This window comes from Ammospiza nelsoni, chromosome 15 (assembly GCF_027579445.1).
Source record: "Ammospiza nelsoni isolate bAmmNel1 chromosome 15, bAmmNel1.pri, whole genome shotgun sequence".
NCBI classification, from domain to species: domain Eukaryota; kingdom Metazoa; phylum Chordata; class Aves; order Passeriformes; family Passerellidae; genus Ammospiza; species Ammospiza nelsoni.
This window is the reverse complement of record NC_080647.1, coordinates 19205292-19221759: the sequence shown is the minus strand read 5'-3', so window position 1 is coordinate 19221759 and position 16468 is coordinate 19205292. Positions and strand designations below refer to the sequence as shown.

General features: G+C 65.2%; 1 protein-coding gene across 1 annotated transcript; it reads left to right on the top strand.

Moving 5' to 3' along the window:
• Positions 1-1201: 1201 nt before the first annotated feature.
• UTP14A (UTP14A small subunit processome component) lies at positions 1202-6963 on the top strand. The gene is made up of 14 exons (XM_059482995.1): positions 1202-1360; positions 1620-1684; positions 1878-1942; positions 2061-2203; positions 2306-2461; positions 3308-3427; positions 3526-3620; positions 3766-3889; positions 3972-4049; positions 4444-4798; positions 4949-5367; positions 5756-5943; positions 6015-6114; positions 6452-6963. The coding sequence occupies exons 1-14, from the start codon at positions 1202-1204 to the stop codon at positions 6833-6835; spliced, it is 2451 nt and encodes an 816-aa protein (XP_059338978.1). The 3' UTR covers positions 6836-6963.
• Positions 6964-16468: the final 9505 nt, after the last annotated feature.

Genomic DNA, 16468 nt, shown 5'->3' with positions numbered 1-16468 from the left:
GCCCCGGTGCGGACAAGGGAGGGCGGGGTGAGGGCGGGGCGCGGCACGTGGTGGGGGCGGGGCCGGGGTCGGGGGCTCCGGTGGGGCCGAGCCCGGGGGGGTGGAAGGAAAGCGCTCCGGTTTGGTTCGGCTTGCCCCGGCCCGGCCCGGCCCGGCCCGACCCGCCCCCCCCCGCGTCTCCCGCCAGACCTCCTGGTGCAGCCCCCGGCGGGCACTACCGGCGCCGCCCTCCGTTCCTCTTTTTCGTTTTCTCTCACCGGATACCCACAAGCACCGGGCTTCCGAGCCCCAGCGCCGCGGGGAACGCACGGGATGCTCCCGCCGTGGGTTCCCCGCCCTTCCCACCCCCTCCGCACATTCCCACATTTCGCACAGTAGTTTTCCCACGGTTTTCCACACCCAGACCGTGGGGCTGGGTTCGGGGAGCCCCCCAGGATCCCATCGCCAGCATCCTGCCACCGGCATCCCATCGATCCCGGAATCCCACCTCGGGGCATCCCTCCCCTGGCATCCCACCTCCGGCAGCCCCCTCTGGAATCCCGCACACAGCGCTCCCGCTGGGCTCGTGGCTGCCAGCAAAGGCAGGGCCCGGAGCGTCAAACCCGAGGGGAAATACAGAACTTTTCCCGCGGTTGTTGCTATGGAGACAGGAGCAGACGGGAACAGCTCGTTATCCCTCTCCCTGCTGCCCCGAGCGCCCTGTGCGCCCAGCTCGGGACGGAGGAGAAGAACGACGAAGAGGACGAGCAGGACGGATGCTGCGGGCGCAGTGACAGACACTGACACCGCTTCGTGGCTGAGAACTCCGTGTATTTACTCCAACGATCCTTAGGATCCCATCAACCCCAAAAATGCTCCCAGGAGCCGGGTCCGGCCGGGCGGGAGGAACCGTAGGTGCAGCAGCTCCGTCCCCGAGCCCACTGGCGCGTCCCAGGGGAAAACAGCGAATCCGGCAATCCCTGGGCCGGCGGGACCGACGAGGGTCACGGACGGAGCGAAGACCCTCAGAGCCGCTCTGGCCCACGGTGGCACCGCCGCCTCCCGCTGCCCGGCAAGCCGGGGGCGTCCCGGGAGCGCCAGAGCCGTCCCGGAGCCCCCGGAGCGCCGCCCGAGGCCGGCACGGCGCTGTCCGTGCCCCGCTCCCTCCCGGGCCCCCTCGGGCCCCTCCGGTTCTCCCACCCCGCCCGCCGGACCCGCTGCCATGGCTACCTGGACGTCATCGTGGCGCGCTTTGCGGCAGGCCGCGAGGGCTCGGCGCGACACTCGGTGGCGCTTTGCGGCAGTACCGGCGTGCGGGGCCATGGCGGAGGAGGACCCGGCGGCGGCGGCGGCGGGGAGCGGCAGCGAGAGCGAGGAGGGGGTGAGCGGGGCCGGAGGGAGTGCGACGGGCTCTCCGGGCGGCCTCCGCCGCACTCTGCGGGGCTCCGCGCGCTCTTCTGGCCGGGATGGGCGCAGCGGAGGACGGCGTGGCCTGGCCGGGGGTATCGGGCCGAGGATGTCGGGCCCGGGGCCCGGCCGGGCGGTGCCGTGGGGGCCCCGAGGAGCACGGGGGAGCGAGCGCTGGGGCCATCCCCGCGCTCTGCCAGGCTGGGTGTGTGACCGCGTGTGCTGTGTGGCAGGAGGATGGCGAGCGGCGGCACCGGCAGCTCCTGGAGGCCATCAGCGCCTTGTCCGGACGGAAGCGGTGAGTGGGGGTACGGGCGCCCCGCGTTTCGGCCCGGGGGCTCCTGCAGCAGCCGCATCCCGGGAGGCTGCACGGGAAGGGGGGGCAGGGGGGACGGTTCCCCGCCCCTGCCCTCGGCACCGGCCTCAAACCCTCCAGAGCAGCCGGGGAATACGAGGAACCTTTGGAGTTGTTTTCTGTCTCTCTCTCGCAGGCGGAAACTGGCGGAGCGCTCGGAGGCAAGCGGGCAGGTGTCTGAGTTCAATGTCACCTGCAAAGGTGAGGCAGGGAGCTGGGCAGGGCTCGGGGAGCTGGGATGGCGCTGCCCACCGAGAGCCATCCCAGATGTGAGGGCTGGGACAGCTCCCTCACCTGGCAGTGCCACACCTGTGCGTAGGTGCTGGGGAAAAGCTGGTCCTGTCGGAGCTGCTGCAGCCCATTCATCCCAAATCCACGCTGGGCAGCGTGAGGAAGGAGCTGGCCAGAGTGAAGCGGAAGGCGGCAGTGGAGCTGCCACTGAGCAAAGAGGAGGCCAAGAGGGTGAGTGCAGGGAGCCAAGGGGGCCCAAGCTGAGCCCCCAGGACCGCCGTGCTCCTCCCTGATGCCAGCATCACCTTTCTCTGCCCATCCTGCTCCCCCCAGGTGGTGAGGGAGGCCGCCTATGTGACCACCTCGAAGGACGTGGGCAAGTGGCAGCAGGTGGTGCTGCAGAACCGGCGCGCGGAGCAGCTGGTGTTCCCCCTGCGGCAGGACATCGCCACCGTCACCCCTCTGGAGAGAGCCACCTCGGCGTGGAAGGTGCCCTCTGCGGGTCACAGCCTGGGTGGCTCTGGGGGAGCAGCTGGGGCAGGTCGATGTCCCCTGGCTGTGCTGGGGGCAGTGGTGGCAGGCCCAGCCCAGTGGTGACACTGGGCAGGTGCCGGCTGGGCTTGGGAAGGTTGGGAGAGCAGTCAGTGTTCGTCTCACAGGTGTGTAAATTCCATCTGGGACAAGCCAGGTGAGAGGGTTTGGAGCCTGCTCTGTCCTTTCTCCTCCTTGTAGCCTCTCAGGGCCAGGCACATGGAAGTATACCTTGGCCATAAGTGCTGAGACTGAGGGATTGGTTTGCCAAATCCTGCATGTCTGGAAACACTCCTTACAAAAGAGGGATGTGTTTGGGTTTGAATGCAAGTTCCTGTTGGGTTTTGCTGCTGGCAGGAATCCACTGCTATCCCTGGGAGTTGTCAGATACCCAGGTGAGGGAGGGGCAGCCCCTGCTGAACTCCCAACAAACCTGTCACTCACACTGATCTGCCCAAAAGTCCCTTTCTGTTTTGTAGGGACATGGCATTGTGTGGCCTGGAACTCCTGCTCCTTGCTTCTTGTGTGGTGCCTCCTGGTCAGCACTGCCTGGCTGCTAGGAGGCCATTTTTCTAATGTGGGAGGAATTCTGCCTGCTCTCACCTGGCCATGTGGCTGGGAGAGTGGCCAAGGGCTGTGGTGTGGGACCTGCGAGTGGGGCTGTGACCACTCAGTCCCCCGAGGCAGGGGGACACTTCTCTGGGCCTTCCACAGACCAGCTTGGGGGCAGTGAGAATGGATGGGGACATCCAGGGGAGCACTGGCCTTTGCAGTTCTCCTCATCCTCTTGCCATGTTCCAACAGGCCCGAACTCCACTGGAGCAGGAGATCTTTGGGTTGCTCCACAAGACACAGCAGCCCATCACAGACCCGCTGCTGACGCCTGAGGAGATGGCCTCAGTGCAGGCCATGAGCTTGGAGGAGGTGAGGCTTCACCCCGTTGGGGCCTGGCTCTGGGGAACTCTTCCTTGGCCACATGCCTCACCCTGTGCTCCCCATCCCTCACCCCATGCCCCTGGCAGGCCCGGCGCCGGCGGGCAGAGCTGCAGAAGGCCCGGGCAGTGCAGTCCTACTACGAGGCCAAGGCTCGGCGAGCAAAGCGGATCAAGAGCAAGAAGTGAGGCTGTGCCTGAGCTGGGCTGGGCATGCTGCGAGGGCAGGGCAGCCCTGCCTGGCTCTGAGCTGGGCTGGGCACGCTGGGAGGGCAGGGCAGCCCTGCCTCACCCGTGTCCTGCCCGGCTCTGAGCCTCCCTGTGCCGCAGGTACCACCGCGTGCTCAAGAAGAGCCGGAGGCGCCAGGCCCTGAAGGAGTTTGAGCAGCTGCACAAATCAGACCCTGCGGCCGCCTTGGCACGGCTGGAGGAGCTGGAGCAGCTCAGGATGCAGGTGCTGCATTGGCACCTCTGCTTCACCCCTCAGGAGGGCCCTGCTCCTGGGGGAGCTCTGTGTGATTCTTCTCTTCCCCCAGGAGCGGATGAGCCTTAAGCACCAGAACAAGGGAAAATGGGCCCGATCCAGGGCCATTATGGCCAAGTATGACCTCGAGGTAAGATGGAACCACAGAAAGGTTTGGTGAGAAAGGACCTTAAAGCCCATCCAGTTCCACCCCCTGGCCAACCTGGCCTTGAACATTTCTGGGGATGGGGCAGCCACGCCTTCTCTGAGCAATCTCTACCTGGGCTTCCCCACCCTCACAGGAAAGAATTTCTTCCCAATATCCTGTCTATCCCTGCCTTCTGTCAGTGTGCTGCCATTCCCCCTTGTCCTGTCCCTCCAAGCCGTGGTATAAAGTCTCTCTATCTCTTATAATCCCATTTATATATTGGAATACCATGAGAGGGTGTTCAGCGTTGCTTGGGGAAGGGGGGTAGGCTGAGGTGGGCAGGGAAGGTTGGGAATGTTTTCTGTGTCCTATGTTAGAGCCTCTCGGTGCCTCCCAGGCCCGCAAGGCCATGCAGGAGCAGCTGGCCAGGAACAAGGAGCTGATGCAGAAGGTGCGGGTGGAGCCCCCCGAGGAGGAGCTGTGTGAGGTGCCCGAGGAGGACACGGACACCACGGCCTTGCCCATGCCCAGTGGGGCTAATCCCTGGATGCTGGGCAAGCCCAGTGGCCTGGCCCCAGAGCCTGAGGCACAGGAGGGTCCAAGAGATGACAGAGTGCCTGGTGCTGTGGAGAACAAGGACGAGATGCAGGAGGAGGAAGAGGAGCTGTCAGAAGAAGAAGCTCTGCTGCAAGACTTCGAGCAGAAGCGACGGGAGCGGGCAGGGAGCCCCAAGGGGCAGGACAGAGACCATGGTGAGGAGCTCAAGGCCCAGAGCTGGGTGGGCTGGGAGTGCTGGGAGCTGGACAAAGGGAGGGGAATCTGGGGACGGTTTTTGGCTAATTTCACACATCTGTCCTTACTCTCTGCCCTGTGGAGTGACCATTTCTACCCTCAACATGTAGGTGCTGATGAGACTGAGATTGGTGCTGAGCAGCCCAGGGACAGCCCAGTCCCCCCAGTCTGTGCTGAGGAGCTGGGGGACAGCCCAGTCCCCCCAGTCTGTGCTGAGGAGCTGGTGGGCACAGGGCCAGAGCCTCCCCCTCAGCCCCAGGAACAGCTCCTGCTCTCGGAGCAGCTGCGCCGCGTGCAGACCATGGAGGATGTGGAGAGTCTGGCTAAGGACGAGCTTGTGGAAGAGCAGGAGAAGCTGGTAACCCTGAGAGCAGGGAAGCGAGCACAGCAGCAGGAGAAAGGCAGAGCTGGGGACAGGCATACCAAGAAAGCATCAGCCAAGAGGAAGATGATCAGCTTGGAGGCTGTGCTGGATGGGAAGCCCCAGGAGATGGACTGCCCCAGCCTGCCTGTAGTCCTGGAGGAGGAGGTGAGTGGGACATGCCTCCCCATGCTCCCCAACACCCAAAACGCCCATCCAGTAATGCCCAAACCTTTAAGTCCCAGTAACCTCAAACCCTCTCCTGGTAACCCTAAACTCCCTTCCAGTAACCCAAACCTCCTTTCAGTAACTCCCAGTAACCCCAAACCAGTTACTCTAAACGTCCTCCCAGTAATTAGAAGACCCAAACTAGTAACTCCCAGTACTCCTAAACCCCCTTATAGTACACCCCAAACCCCCCCCCAGTAATGCCCAGTATCCCCCCTCCCACTCTCCCCAGTACTCACAAACCCTCTCCCAGTGCTTTCCAGTTTGTCCCAGTCTCTCCAAATTCCCCCAGGAACTGTTAAAGCCACTGAGTCTTGTCCTCATGCAGGAGGGCGGCATCGAGCAGCACGGGATGATCACGGAGGCCTTTGCTGGGGATGATGTGGTCGCTGATTTCCGCCGGGAGAAGCGCAAGGCGGAGGAGGCGGGGAAGCCGCAGCCGGTGAACCTGGTGCTGCCAGGCTGGGGCGAGTGGGGCGGCACGGGCCTGAAACCCAGCGCCAGGAAGGTCAAGAGGTGAGTGAGTGGGGGAGAGCTCAGGGTTGCGCCCAGCCCCGTGCCAGCCCTGACCCCTGACTTGCCCGCAGGTTCCTGATCAAGCCGCCGCCGGCGCCTCCGCGGAAGGACCAGCACCTGCCCCACGTCATCATGAGCGAGAAGCGCAACATCCACGCGGCAGCGCATCAGGTGGGGCACGCCTGGTCTCCATGAGAGCTCCAGCACCTGGGCAAGCCTGGGGCATTCCTGTGATCCCTTCCCAAAACGTTCACAATCCCTGCCTGTAATCCCTGCCCCAAGCTTAGCCTCCAGCTTAAACAGCTCAGAACTGAAGGAGGGATGTACAGGGCTGCTCCCCTGGTGGCGGTGGTTGTTCCAGCCCTCTTGGGCTGTGCTGGCAGCGGAAGGGGAAGCAGAGTGTGAGTGGGTCCTGGACAAGTAGGAAGCAGTGAGCATTGGGAGCAGCATGGGCTGGAAAAGCTGGGCTGGGTGGCTCAGGGCCATAACCCCTGTGGTGTCCCCACAGGTCAGCGAGCTGCCCTTCCCCTTCGAGCGGCACCAGCAGTTTGAGCAGAGCATGCGGACGCCCGTGGGCCCCACGTGGAACACTCAGCGAGCCTTCCAGAAGCTGACAGCCCCTCGAGTCATCACCCGCACCGGCCACATCATCCAGCCTATCTCAGCCGAGGACGTCCCCAACACGGCCCCTGGCAGCGAGGCCAGGCCTGAGGGGGAGGCCATGCCCAGGAGGAAGGCTGGGCCCGGGAAGAAGGCTGTGTTCAGGGGGAAGGCTGTGTCCAGAGGGAAGGGTGTGTCCAAGGGGAACGCTGTGTCAAAGGGGAAGGCTGTGTCCAGGGGGAAGGCTGTGCCTGGGGAGAAGGCACAGCCCCAGCGCAGCAGAGCACGGTAGCTCTGTGTCTGCAGCCTGGGGGCTCAAACTGGAGTGAGCGGAGGAACCAGGAGCAGCAGCAGCAGCCCCTGGTTCTGTCCAGTTCCTTCTTCTACCTCTTTCTCTGCAATAAAACCCAGGGCTGCCCTTCCTGTGCTGTCTGCATGGATGCCTTGGCAGTGTCCAGGGCTAGGTTGGGCCCTCCATTCTCTCCTTGGGGTCCATGCAGGGTCAGGTGCTTTGGCTGAGTTGAGGGTGAGAGCTTGGTCAGGAGCTCATAGTGGGGCACGTCTAGGAGCATGGTGAGGGACTGGAATAGCTGCCAACATCCTGTCCTTTGTCTTTTATATCCCCATTTTTGTACCTATATAGATCTTTAAATCTTGGCCAAAGGGGCTTTCTCCCCACCTTGTCATGCTGAGCCTGGCCTCAGGAGTGTTTCTCAGATCCGACCTGCACTCCCAAAGTACCTGCTCAGCCCTAATAAACCTGATCACCTGGCAATGGCTCTGACAGGAGCTTCTGCTGCTCTGCATGTGCTGGGGGCTGGCTCTGTCCACGGGCAGCCCCCACTCCTGCTGCCCATCTCCAAGCCCTCAGTGTGACAGTGAGGTGCCTCTCGGGGTGGTCGGTGCATTCAGCACAAGTGAGGGATGTGCCAGAGCCTTACGGACTGGGCAGGGACCCCTCCAGGCCTCTCCCCCGACTTACAACGTGGCCTGTGCTCAGCACCAGTTGGAGAAACACTTCCCGGCCCCAGCGCAGGAGCTGGAGCTGCTGCCGATCCCAGGAAACGTCCCTGGTGCCAAGGACGCCTCCTCCCACCTTGGCACTGCAGCCCGGCCCGGGCACGGCCTGAACCCAGGGCCGCCCTTCTCTGCAGCTGGGTCACAGCAGGAGCCGGGATCGTGCTGTGGGGTCGGGGCGCGGGCACCCTCCGTGCTGGCTGCGGGTATCCGAGACTCCCGCAGGGCCCTTCCTAGGCTGGGAGGGGACTGGGAGCTGACGTGGGGCAGGTGTGGCAGCTTTGCCGGGGACCCATCCCGAGTGCCTCTGGCCCCTGCAGCACCCGGGGCCCGGGAGTCAGAGGGCGCTGGCCCGTGATGGGGCCACGCTTGTGTTGCTTGGCGAGGGGAGAAAAAAGGAAAGGGAGCGCAGAGCATTTTCGTGCCGTGACGCCGAGAGCCCCTCGCGAGGCTGGTGGCCCCAGCAGAGCCTGCGTCCCTCTGCCATGGGAAACCTTTGCCTCGGAGATGTCGTGAAGGCCGGGGGGTGTCGTGTTTGTTTTAATAAAAGGTGAAGCGTGCCGAAGAGGGGGAGGCAGCGTTCCCTGCCAGCGCCTCCACCGGCCTGCAGTCCCCCAGAGCCGCCCCCAGCCCCCCGGGACAGGAGATCCCTGCGGCACCGCCGTCCCTGTCCCTCTTGCAGGGGCCCTCCCTCGCCTGCCCTGGCCAATGGCTCTGCCTTCCTCCTCCCCAGCCCGGACAGTGTTTGGCTAGACACGATGGGCTGTTCCAGCACCCAGCCCGCCTCCTCGGCTCCAGCCCCGGGATGTTCAGGGTCTGGGGGTCCTGTTACAGCAGAGCTGGTTCGGGCTCTGCAGGACCTGCGGGGTGCTGTTCTGCTGTTCGCCTCCCTGCAGGGAGGGGGAACCCCCCACGTGCCTTCAGCCCCCGAATTTGGCCCACCCCACGGCAAGGGATGCTGCTGCCGTGCGTGGTGTCACCTGAGTCCCTGAAAAGGGGAGCACTGCCCCCAAGGTCTGGCCCTGTCCCAGCCTGAACTGGGACCTCCCCAGATCCGATGCGATGCTCCCTCCAGGCCCGGGGAGATGGCGGCACCAGGGCAGTGCTCAGGTCCTGCAGAGGACCGAGGCCAGCAGGTGCAACACCAGCTCAGACCTGGAGCAAGCAGGGCTGCAGTTGTCACAAGCTGGATCACCTGGAGCAACGACAAGACCTGCTGAGGTGCAGATCCCTGAATGGATCCCTGCGTCACACAGAGCTGGTGGGTCTGGCAGCCTCAGTGGGGGTGATGCTCGGCGTGGGAGGGAACAGCTGTAGCCACACATCTGGAGCTGCCTCATCCTGTGAGGAACGGCAGCAGTGGACTGGACTGGCTTGAACTGGGGCTTCCAGTATCCAGAGATGCTTCAAAAATAAACGGGGACAGCATTAGCATGAGCTGCCGGGTAGCATAGGAGGGGCCCTGGTGCAGGGTGACCACTGGTGCTGTCATCCCCGCCCCTCCAGGCTCCTGCTACAGCACAGGCTTCTCTGGAGCCCCCACATCGAGGCAACACTTGGCCCTCTGACTTCTCCGCAGAAATGGTTTTACTGGGCACAGCAGCTTGGGGTTTTTCACTTAATAACCCATCCCAGGTCTGCCGCAGGAAAGGGGCATGCCAGGGATGCCCGCTTGCAGCCTCCCAGGTCGGCAGGGAAGGGGGCGAGAGCCCTTTGCAAGGGCACAGAAACGGGCCGGGGAGCCTGGCACGGCTGCGGGCTGGGGTGGCTCCCTGCGGGGACTTCCCCTGCCTGATCGTCGCTCTCGCCGTGACAGCAGGGCCGGCCGCAGGCTGCCACACAGGGTGCGAGCGGAGGGGAGCCTGGACAAAGCCCTGTTGTCGGCGGCCACCGCGTGGGCCCCGGGAGCCCCGGAGCCGCGGTGCGAGCACGCAGCCCTCCCTCGGCAGCCCGAGCGCCGCGTCCCCCGAGAGCCGCGAGCTGCGGTTGCTCTTACTGGCCTACTTTCCGGGCTACGTCAAAGCCGGGCTTACGGAGCAGCGAGCCGCGGCAAGGGCGGCCGAGCTGCTCCCGGTGCCAGCGGGGAGCGGGGGCTAATCCGGGCCCGGGGCCGCCCGGCCTGGCGGGCACACGGGCAGCGGGGCGGGGCCGGCGGCGCTGCCGTGGGGCTGGGGACGGGCACGGCCACCGCGAGGTCCCCGGGGCAGGGACCCACCCGAGAGCAAGGGCCGCTCCAGCGCCGGGAGCTGCCGCTGCAGCCGGGCTCCCGCACCCCGCGTCCCGGGAGGCCAGAGGGAGCGGGATGGAGTAAAAGGCAGATTTAAAATCAACAAACAAAAGGCTTTTGGTCGCTGCTGTTTGGGGGGTTTTTGTTTCTTTTTTGTTATCTTTTTTAAATGCAGGCTATAAATAACCTGTAAAATATTTCGTCTGGGCTGTTTCTGCAGCTGAAATCTTGTCCCTCTGGCTTCCCAAGCTCAGGATGTGAATGCGAGCACTGAGGCCGTCAGGGAGTCCCCCTGGATCCCTGGGCTGGATCCCTGGGGTCCTGTACCTTTGCCCATTGGGATCAGGGAATGCCCACGTCCCTGAACACCTCCAGCCCCCAGGGGCTGGAAACGGTACCCCCCAGCATGGGCCCGAGCTCCACTGCCCGGGTGCGAGAGGGTCTGAGCACCGCCTCCCGACCGGACGGAGGCGAGAGGCTCAGCCTGGCACAGTGCGGGACAAACAGGACAGGGGAGGCAAGTCTGGGGTTGGAACGTCAGGCTCAGAAATGCTGTCCCCAACACGTCCCGTGTACAGGAGAGGTCCCTGCTCCCCGAGTCTCCCAGCCTCCATCGCCCCGCAGCAGGGCCGCGCTAACCCCGCTCCTCCCGCCGCGGTACCCGGTGCCCGGCGCATCCCGGCCGCATCCGGGCGCCGCAGCGGTTTCCGTGGAGATGGCATCTCCCAAGCCCGCACCGCCCGAGCCGGGGGTTTCCATGGAGATGCCGTATCCAGCACGGCACAACCTGAGCCGGAGATTCTGCCGAGATGCTGTAGTCGGGACCCTCGCCCCGCAGCGGGGCCATTCCCGGGGACGTGGGCGGCCCGGGCCCTCGGTGGCTCTGGGGTGCCTGTGGTGTTATCACCGCTCCTCACACCAGTTCTGTGACAGCGCTGGGACACCAATACCTGCAGCTGTGAACATCCTGGGGGAGCTGTTGCCAGCCTTGTCACCCTCCAGAGCGGGAACCCACTCACTCGGGCTGCATTGTCACATTCTGTCAGGGTCTCCAAGAGATGGCAGGTCCCTGCCTGTCCCCAGCTGCCTGGAGACGAAAAGGGGAAATCCCCGTGTCCCCTGATGACTTTGTCCCAGCTGCCACCCCGCAGCTCCCACAATGACTCGTCAGGGTGGGATATCAGTGGCACCAGGTGGGAAGCTGGCACCGTGCTGCATCCTGCACGAGGGGATGAGGTACCCAGACCCAAACCAGCAGCATCCCAGAGCTGGGGGACACCTGGTTGAGTTCCAGCACAGCCAGCGCACCAAAAACTTCCCGGGGGGAACGTGAAGGGCCTCAAAGGGCAGGACTGAGGCCAAGTGGAAGGGTGAGCAGGGGCAGATGTCCTCCTGGCAGGCAGCTGTGTGTACGTGTGCCCTGGCCAGCGCTATAATAGCAGCTTCGTTTGAGCACAGCTGCCGCAGAGGTGGCACCTTCCGTTCTGCACACGGCAGAGCTCTGGCAAAGCCCAAGCTCCTGCTGCAGAGATGGAGGAGAAGCACGGGAATGCCCCTGGGGCACACGCTGGGACATGCTGGGACACCCTGGGACACACTCCTGCCCACTCGGTGCCTGTGGGAGATGTGGGGCTGGCTCAGCCCCCGTGTCCTTCCTTGCCTCAGCCCCCTCCATGCTCCTGCTCCACCTCTGCTCCCAACTGCACCTTCCTTGGCCACCCTTGTCCTGCCCAAGCGAAGGCCATCTGGAGCCTCCATGGGGGCTTCTCAGCTGGCAGAGCAGCAGCAGCCAGGAGCCTGGGGATGATGCCTGAGGCTGGGCACTGCTAGCCATTCCAGCCTCCAACTCCTGGAGGGCCTTGAGCCCCCACACAGCCTGGCCACTGCCAGGACTGCCAGCAGCACTTCCAGCATCCCCAGGCACAGGCTGTCAGATGCAGCACTGTGGTCAGAGCCCAGCTCTTTGTCTGCTGTTATAATTAGGAGCCCCCCCAGGTGGACCTGAGAAGCTCAGGGCTGGGGGACAGACACCAAAGGAGCTGGAATCTGGAATGGCAGCCTGGGAGCAGGGGCAGGCCCTGTTCTGCCCACAGCCAGCTACTCTCCAGAGCCTCGTGCTGCATTGAAAAGGGCTGGAGCAGGGCCAGGGCTCTGTGTAGTCACCCCTCTCACCCCTGCCAGCTCTGCAGGGCTCCTCACCTGATTTCTGGGGCTCCCCTGGCACCCCAACCTCTGCTCACCCACTGTATTCTCCTCCCCTCCATCACTTTGGCCTTGCCTTGGCTGCCAGCTATTCCCTTGGCTCCCAGGCACAACATGGTTCCTCCCTGCCTTATCCTGGTGATTCCACATTCTCACCCGTCAGCGGTGCTCTCCCAGCCCAGTGCTTCTCCTGGGATGTGGAGGAGGAGGAGGAGGGCAGCAGAGACAGCGTGTGCCTGCTGACTCCTGTCTGTGCTGCTCACCATGGGCAATACACACTTCAGCCAGAGCCCAGGCCTGGAGCGGATCAGGAGGAAGAGGCCAATCCCAAACTCCCTTGGATGGTCCAAGAGGAAGCCACCCAAAATCTCAATCCATGAAATTCCCTTCCTGAGGCAGGAGCAGCCTTGTTTTGGCCCCAGCAGCTGGGTTCAGAATGTCAGCCTCTGAGCTCATAACAGATCCAGTTTCTCACGCAGGAGGTGGGACTCTGTCCCATGTCCCTTCGGAGCGCCGTGTCCCCGGGGCAGCAGGGGGAAGAGGGGCTGCACACAGGCAGCAGGCAGCAGCCTGGCCTGGAGTGTGACCCCAGCCCTTGGCCTCCCTGCCCACCATCCCCTGTCCCCGACTGCCAGCAGGAAGGACAAGGCAGCCACTCTGACACCGTCACCTTCTATCTGCACTGCCACCCATGCTGCCAGTGCTTGTTGTTGGAGTGGGACAGCCCATGGAATGTGGGAGGACCAGGGCTGCAGGTAGAGATGACACCTCGCCACAGTGTCACTGCACCAGCCAAACCCAGGTGAGCTCTGCCCACCTCAGAGGGAGCAGCACGGAGGTTCCTTCTTCAGAAAAGCCCCAAGAAACTCAATGAGAAATCTCCATGCCCCATAGAAATGGACACGCTGTTCCTCCCAATGGGACATCCATCCCCTGGCTCTGCAGTCACAGCCCCACCTTCCCAGTGGAAGCTGAAGTGTCCAGGGAAGAACCAGCCCTGGACAGGGAAGTGACATGGAGCACATGGGGCATCACCTCATTCCTCTTCTTCTGGTGCCAGGAACTACAAGCCACCTTTGCTGCCACCACCCGCCACCACCCTGCCAGAAGAGAAGGCTCCATGGTCCCAGCCCATCCAGAGACGCCTGCCAGCCTGGCTGCTCAACCATGGCTGGCACTAATGTGATTCCCAGCAGGGCCAGGGTCCCCCCACAGCAGCCTGGCAGGAGCAGAGTGTGCCATGCCCAGCTGGTTGTGTTAGCCTCCTCTGCTCAGGGAGGGGGCAATGGTGTGGAGTCTGTCCCAAAAACAGTGGGGAGAGGAGAAATAAATAAAATAAAAGGACGCAAAATGGAGCAGTAATGACAAAAGCAGCAGCAACAGCACTGCAGGCCAGGTCAGAGCTGAGCGCTCAGGCCCTGGTGGCCCAGGGGACACACACACATGTCAGGGGCTGCCCTGAGCGCTCAGGGCTCACGGGTGCCCTTGGACCTGCGCAGCTCGGCACGAGTCCTGCTGCCAGGAAGGTGCTGTGCAGGAAATGCTGAGGTGAGGCAGCAGCTGGGGCTGCCCACAGCTGGGGGGTCCTGGGGGATGTGTCCCCAGGATGGAGGGGAGATAAAGGAGCCCCCAGCTCCCCCTGCAGCACGAGGCCCTTGAGGAATTACCAGTGAGGGCTCTTTATCTTATTTTCCCTGCGACAGATCATTCCCATTGGCATTTCTTCAAGTTAGTCCATGACTGGTGCCTGATTAGCTCCACTCCCTAATGGAGAATGCCCCTCATTCCCCAGACTTTTCCATTTCCCTGGAACATGAAAGCCACAGAATTTTTCACCACCACCTTTTAAAGTCCTTTAGTGCGAATTATCCCATCCTGAAGAATTTAAAGGTTCTAATTAAATGGGGCAGGGGCAGTGGCATGCAGGAGGATGTGACGGTGGGATGCAGAGCTCTCCCAGTCAGCACCATGCAACTCGGGGTGCGATTCCTGCAGGGATGGGGTGAGGCAGCTGCAGGATGAGGCTGTTACTCAAACTGTCTGTTTTTAATTGCACCAGGATGCAAATAAGGCAGGTCTTTATGAACCTGGGGTCATGCGCCTGTCTCAGGCTGTGCCAGCCCTTCTTTCTGACCATCACCCAGCCTGAAATCCCTCTTGGAGCACCTCTTTTACCCACAGTCTAGCTGGAGGCAACAGTGGGAAAAGGTTCAACATAATGTGGAGAAGTGGAGTGATTCCCCTCTGCAGGAAGAGCTTCCTCCCTCATGGCCTTCCTCCGTGAAGCCCTGGCTCTCTGCCTTCCCACGGTTCTGGCAGCCCCGTGTTTCACCCCTCTCAGTGCTGTCTGCGCTTCCCGAATCTCATGCCCCACAAGCTCAGCACTCTTCTGCCCACAGACCCCTGCCTCAAACTGCTCTCCAAGCCCCTACAGCCCCAAAAGGGGGAGAAGCCGTCTCCTGCCCCAGGATGCTGTGGCCTTTTCTGCAAAAAATGGAGTTCAATCTCTGTGTAAGATGTTTTTTCCTCTCCTTAGGCACTGAAAAGGTTTGGGGCTGAGGCTGCAGAGGACTCTCCCGGCAGGTGACACCAGGGTGTGGCTGCCAACACAGATGTGCCATCTGGGGGTGGCCACACCCTGGAGCCCATGCCCACCTCCTGGAGGCCCAGGCCGTGGCAACGCTGAACTAAGAGGCTTCGCCATCGGATGGACCAAACCGGCTGAGCAAACGGGTCCTGCATGGGCGAGGGCAGCACGGAGCCCACGGAGATCAGCAGCGGAGCCCACAGGGGTCCGAGCAGCACGGTGACATCCTCCGGCCCCCACGCCAGCGCCCACGCGGGATCGCGGCCGCGGTCACCGCAGCACGGCCCCATTCCGAGCCCCCCACGCAGCCCTGCGGGGCCCGGCCCCGGGGAGCCCCCGGCCCCTGCCCGCCCCCGGGGCCGCTCCATGCCGGAGCGCGGTGCCACCGCACGGGGACGGGGGACGCCGTGGCGGCATCGCTGCCCGTGCCCCGGGACCGGCCGCTCCTGCCCGTCCCCGTGCAGCCCCCGCGCCGCGGCCCGGGGGGGGCGGGTCCCGCCCTCCCCTCAGGGTCGTGCCGGAGCGGGGACCCCCGCGGCCCCCCCGGCTGCCGGTACGCGGGGCCGGGCGGAGGGGGGCGGCGGGGCCGGGGCGAGGGGCCGCGAGAGAGGAGCGGGCACGGGGCGGTGCTGCGCGGGGCCCGACACAGCCCGGGGCGGCGTGGCCGGGCAGGGCCGGGCCGGGCCGGGCAGCCGGTGCCCGCACGGCGGGGCCGCGCCAGGGCGCTGCGAGGCCGCCGGTCTCCGAGGCCCGTGCGGGCGCCGGGGGCGGCGCGGCCCCGGGCCGGGCGAGGCTGTCAGCGCCGGGGCGGTGCGGGACGGTGCGGAGCGGGCCTGGCCGGGCACCGCGGGGGGTGCGGCGGCCTCCGGGCCTGCGGGCCCCAGTGCCGCGGGCGGGGACCGGTGACAAACTTGCGGCCGCCGCACCGTGCCGTGCCGCTCGATGTCCCGCATGGCGCGGGGGAGGCGCCTCGACCCCCGCCCCGCAGCGCTGCGCGCCCCGCGGGGTATCGAGCCGGAGGGGGCAGCGGGCCCGGAGGGGTCTCCCAGCGGCAGCGCCGCCGGGATGGGGGCCACACGCCCACCTGGGCAGGACAGGCGGGTCCGCGTTCTCTCAACCGGCCGGCCCCGCTGCGCCCGGGGCCACCCACCCTCCCACGGCCGCGCCCGGCGGTGGGCACCGGGCGCGGGGTACCGGGCGGAGGGTAACGGGGCGGGGGGCAGCGGGGCGTCGGGGACCGCGACTGAGGACTCTAGGGCTGGGGACATCGAGACTGCGGGCAACGGGGCTGCGTGCGCCGCGCTCGCCGTGCGCTGCCCGTCCGGCTCTGCCCGCTGTCGGGCGCCCGGCGCTGCCCGGGCGTGGAGCGAGCGCCCGCCCCCGCTGCCGCCTCCTCCTCCATCCTTCTCCTCCCCCCGGTGCGGAGCGAGCGTCGCTCCCCGGTGCGGGAGCCGGTGCCCCGGCGCGGAGTCGGGCGGGCGTGTGTGTGTGCGGGGCGTGTGTGCGTTGGGCTCCCCCCGTGCCGAGCCACTCCGCTCCGTGCCGTGCCGAACCCCGGGCGCGGCGGCCTCCCGACCCCCGCCCCTCCCGGGGCCGCGCCGGGCGCGGAGCCCCCTCCCTCCCTCCCCGCGCTCCCTCCCTCGTTCCCTCCCCGCGCCCGCCCGTTCCCTCTCCGGACCGGCCCCCCCGCGCGGGCCGGGGCGCGCGGCACGCCGGGACCCGCAGTCCGCGGGGCGGCTCGGCGGCTCCCGGCCCCGGCGGACGGACTACGGCTCCCGGCAGCCCGCGCGGCCGCGGCTCGCTCTCGCCCTCACACTCCGGCTGCCGCTGCCAGTGTCTCCTCCGCCGCCGCCGCTGCCGCCGAACCGCCGCTCGCAGCGCCCGGGGTCCGA

Excerpts from the sequence above, each read along its gene's own strand:
- UTP14A (XM_059482995.1), top strand. The coding sequence starts at position 1,202 with ATGGCTACCTGGACGTCATCGTGGCGCGCTTTGCGGCAGGCCGCGAGG. Across the intron at positions 1,943-2,060 it reads GTTCAATGTCACCTGCAAAG|GTGCTGGGGAAAAGCTGGTC; the intron begins GTGAGGCAGGGA and ends ACCTGTGCGTAG. Across the intron at positions 2,462-3,307 it reads GAGCCACCTCGGCGTGGAAG|GCCCGAACTCCACTGGAGCA; the intron begins GTGCCCTCTGCG and ends ATGTTCCAACAG.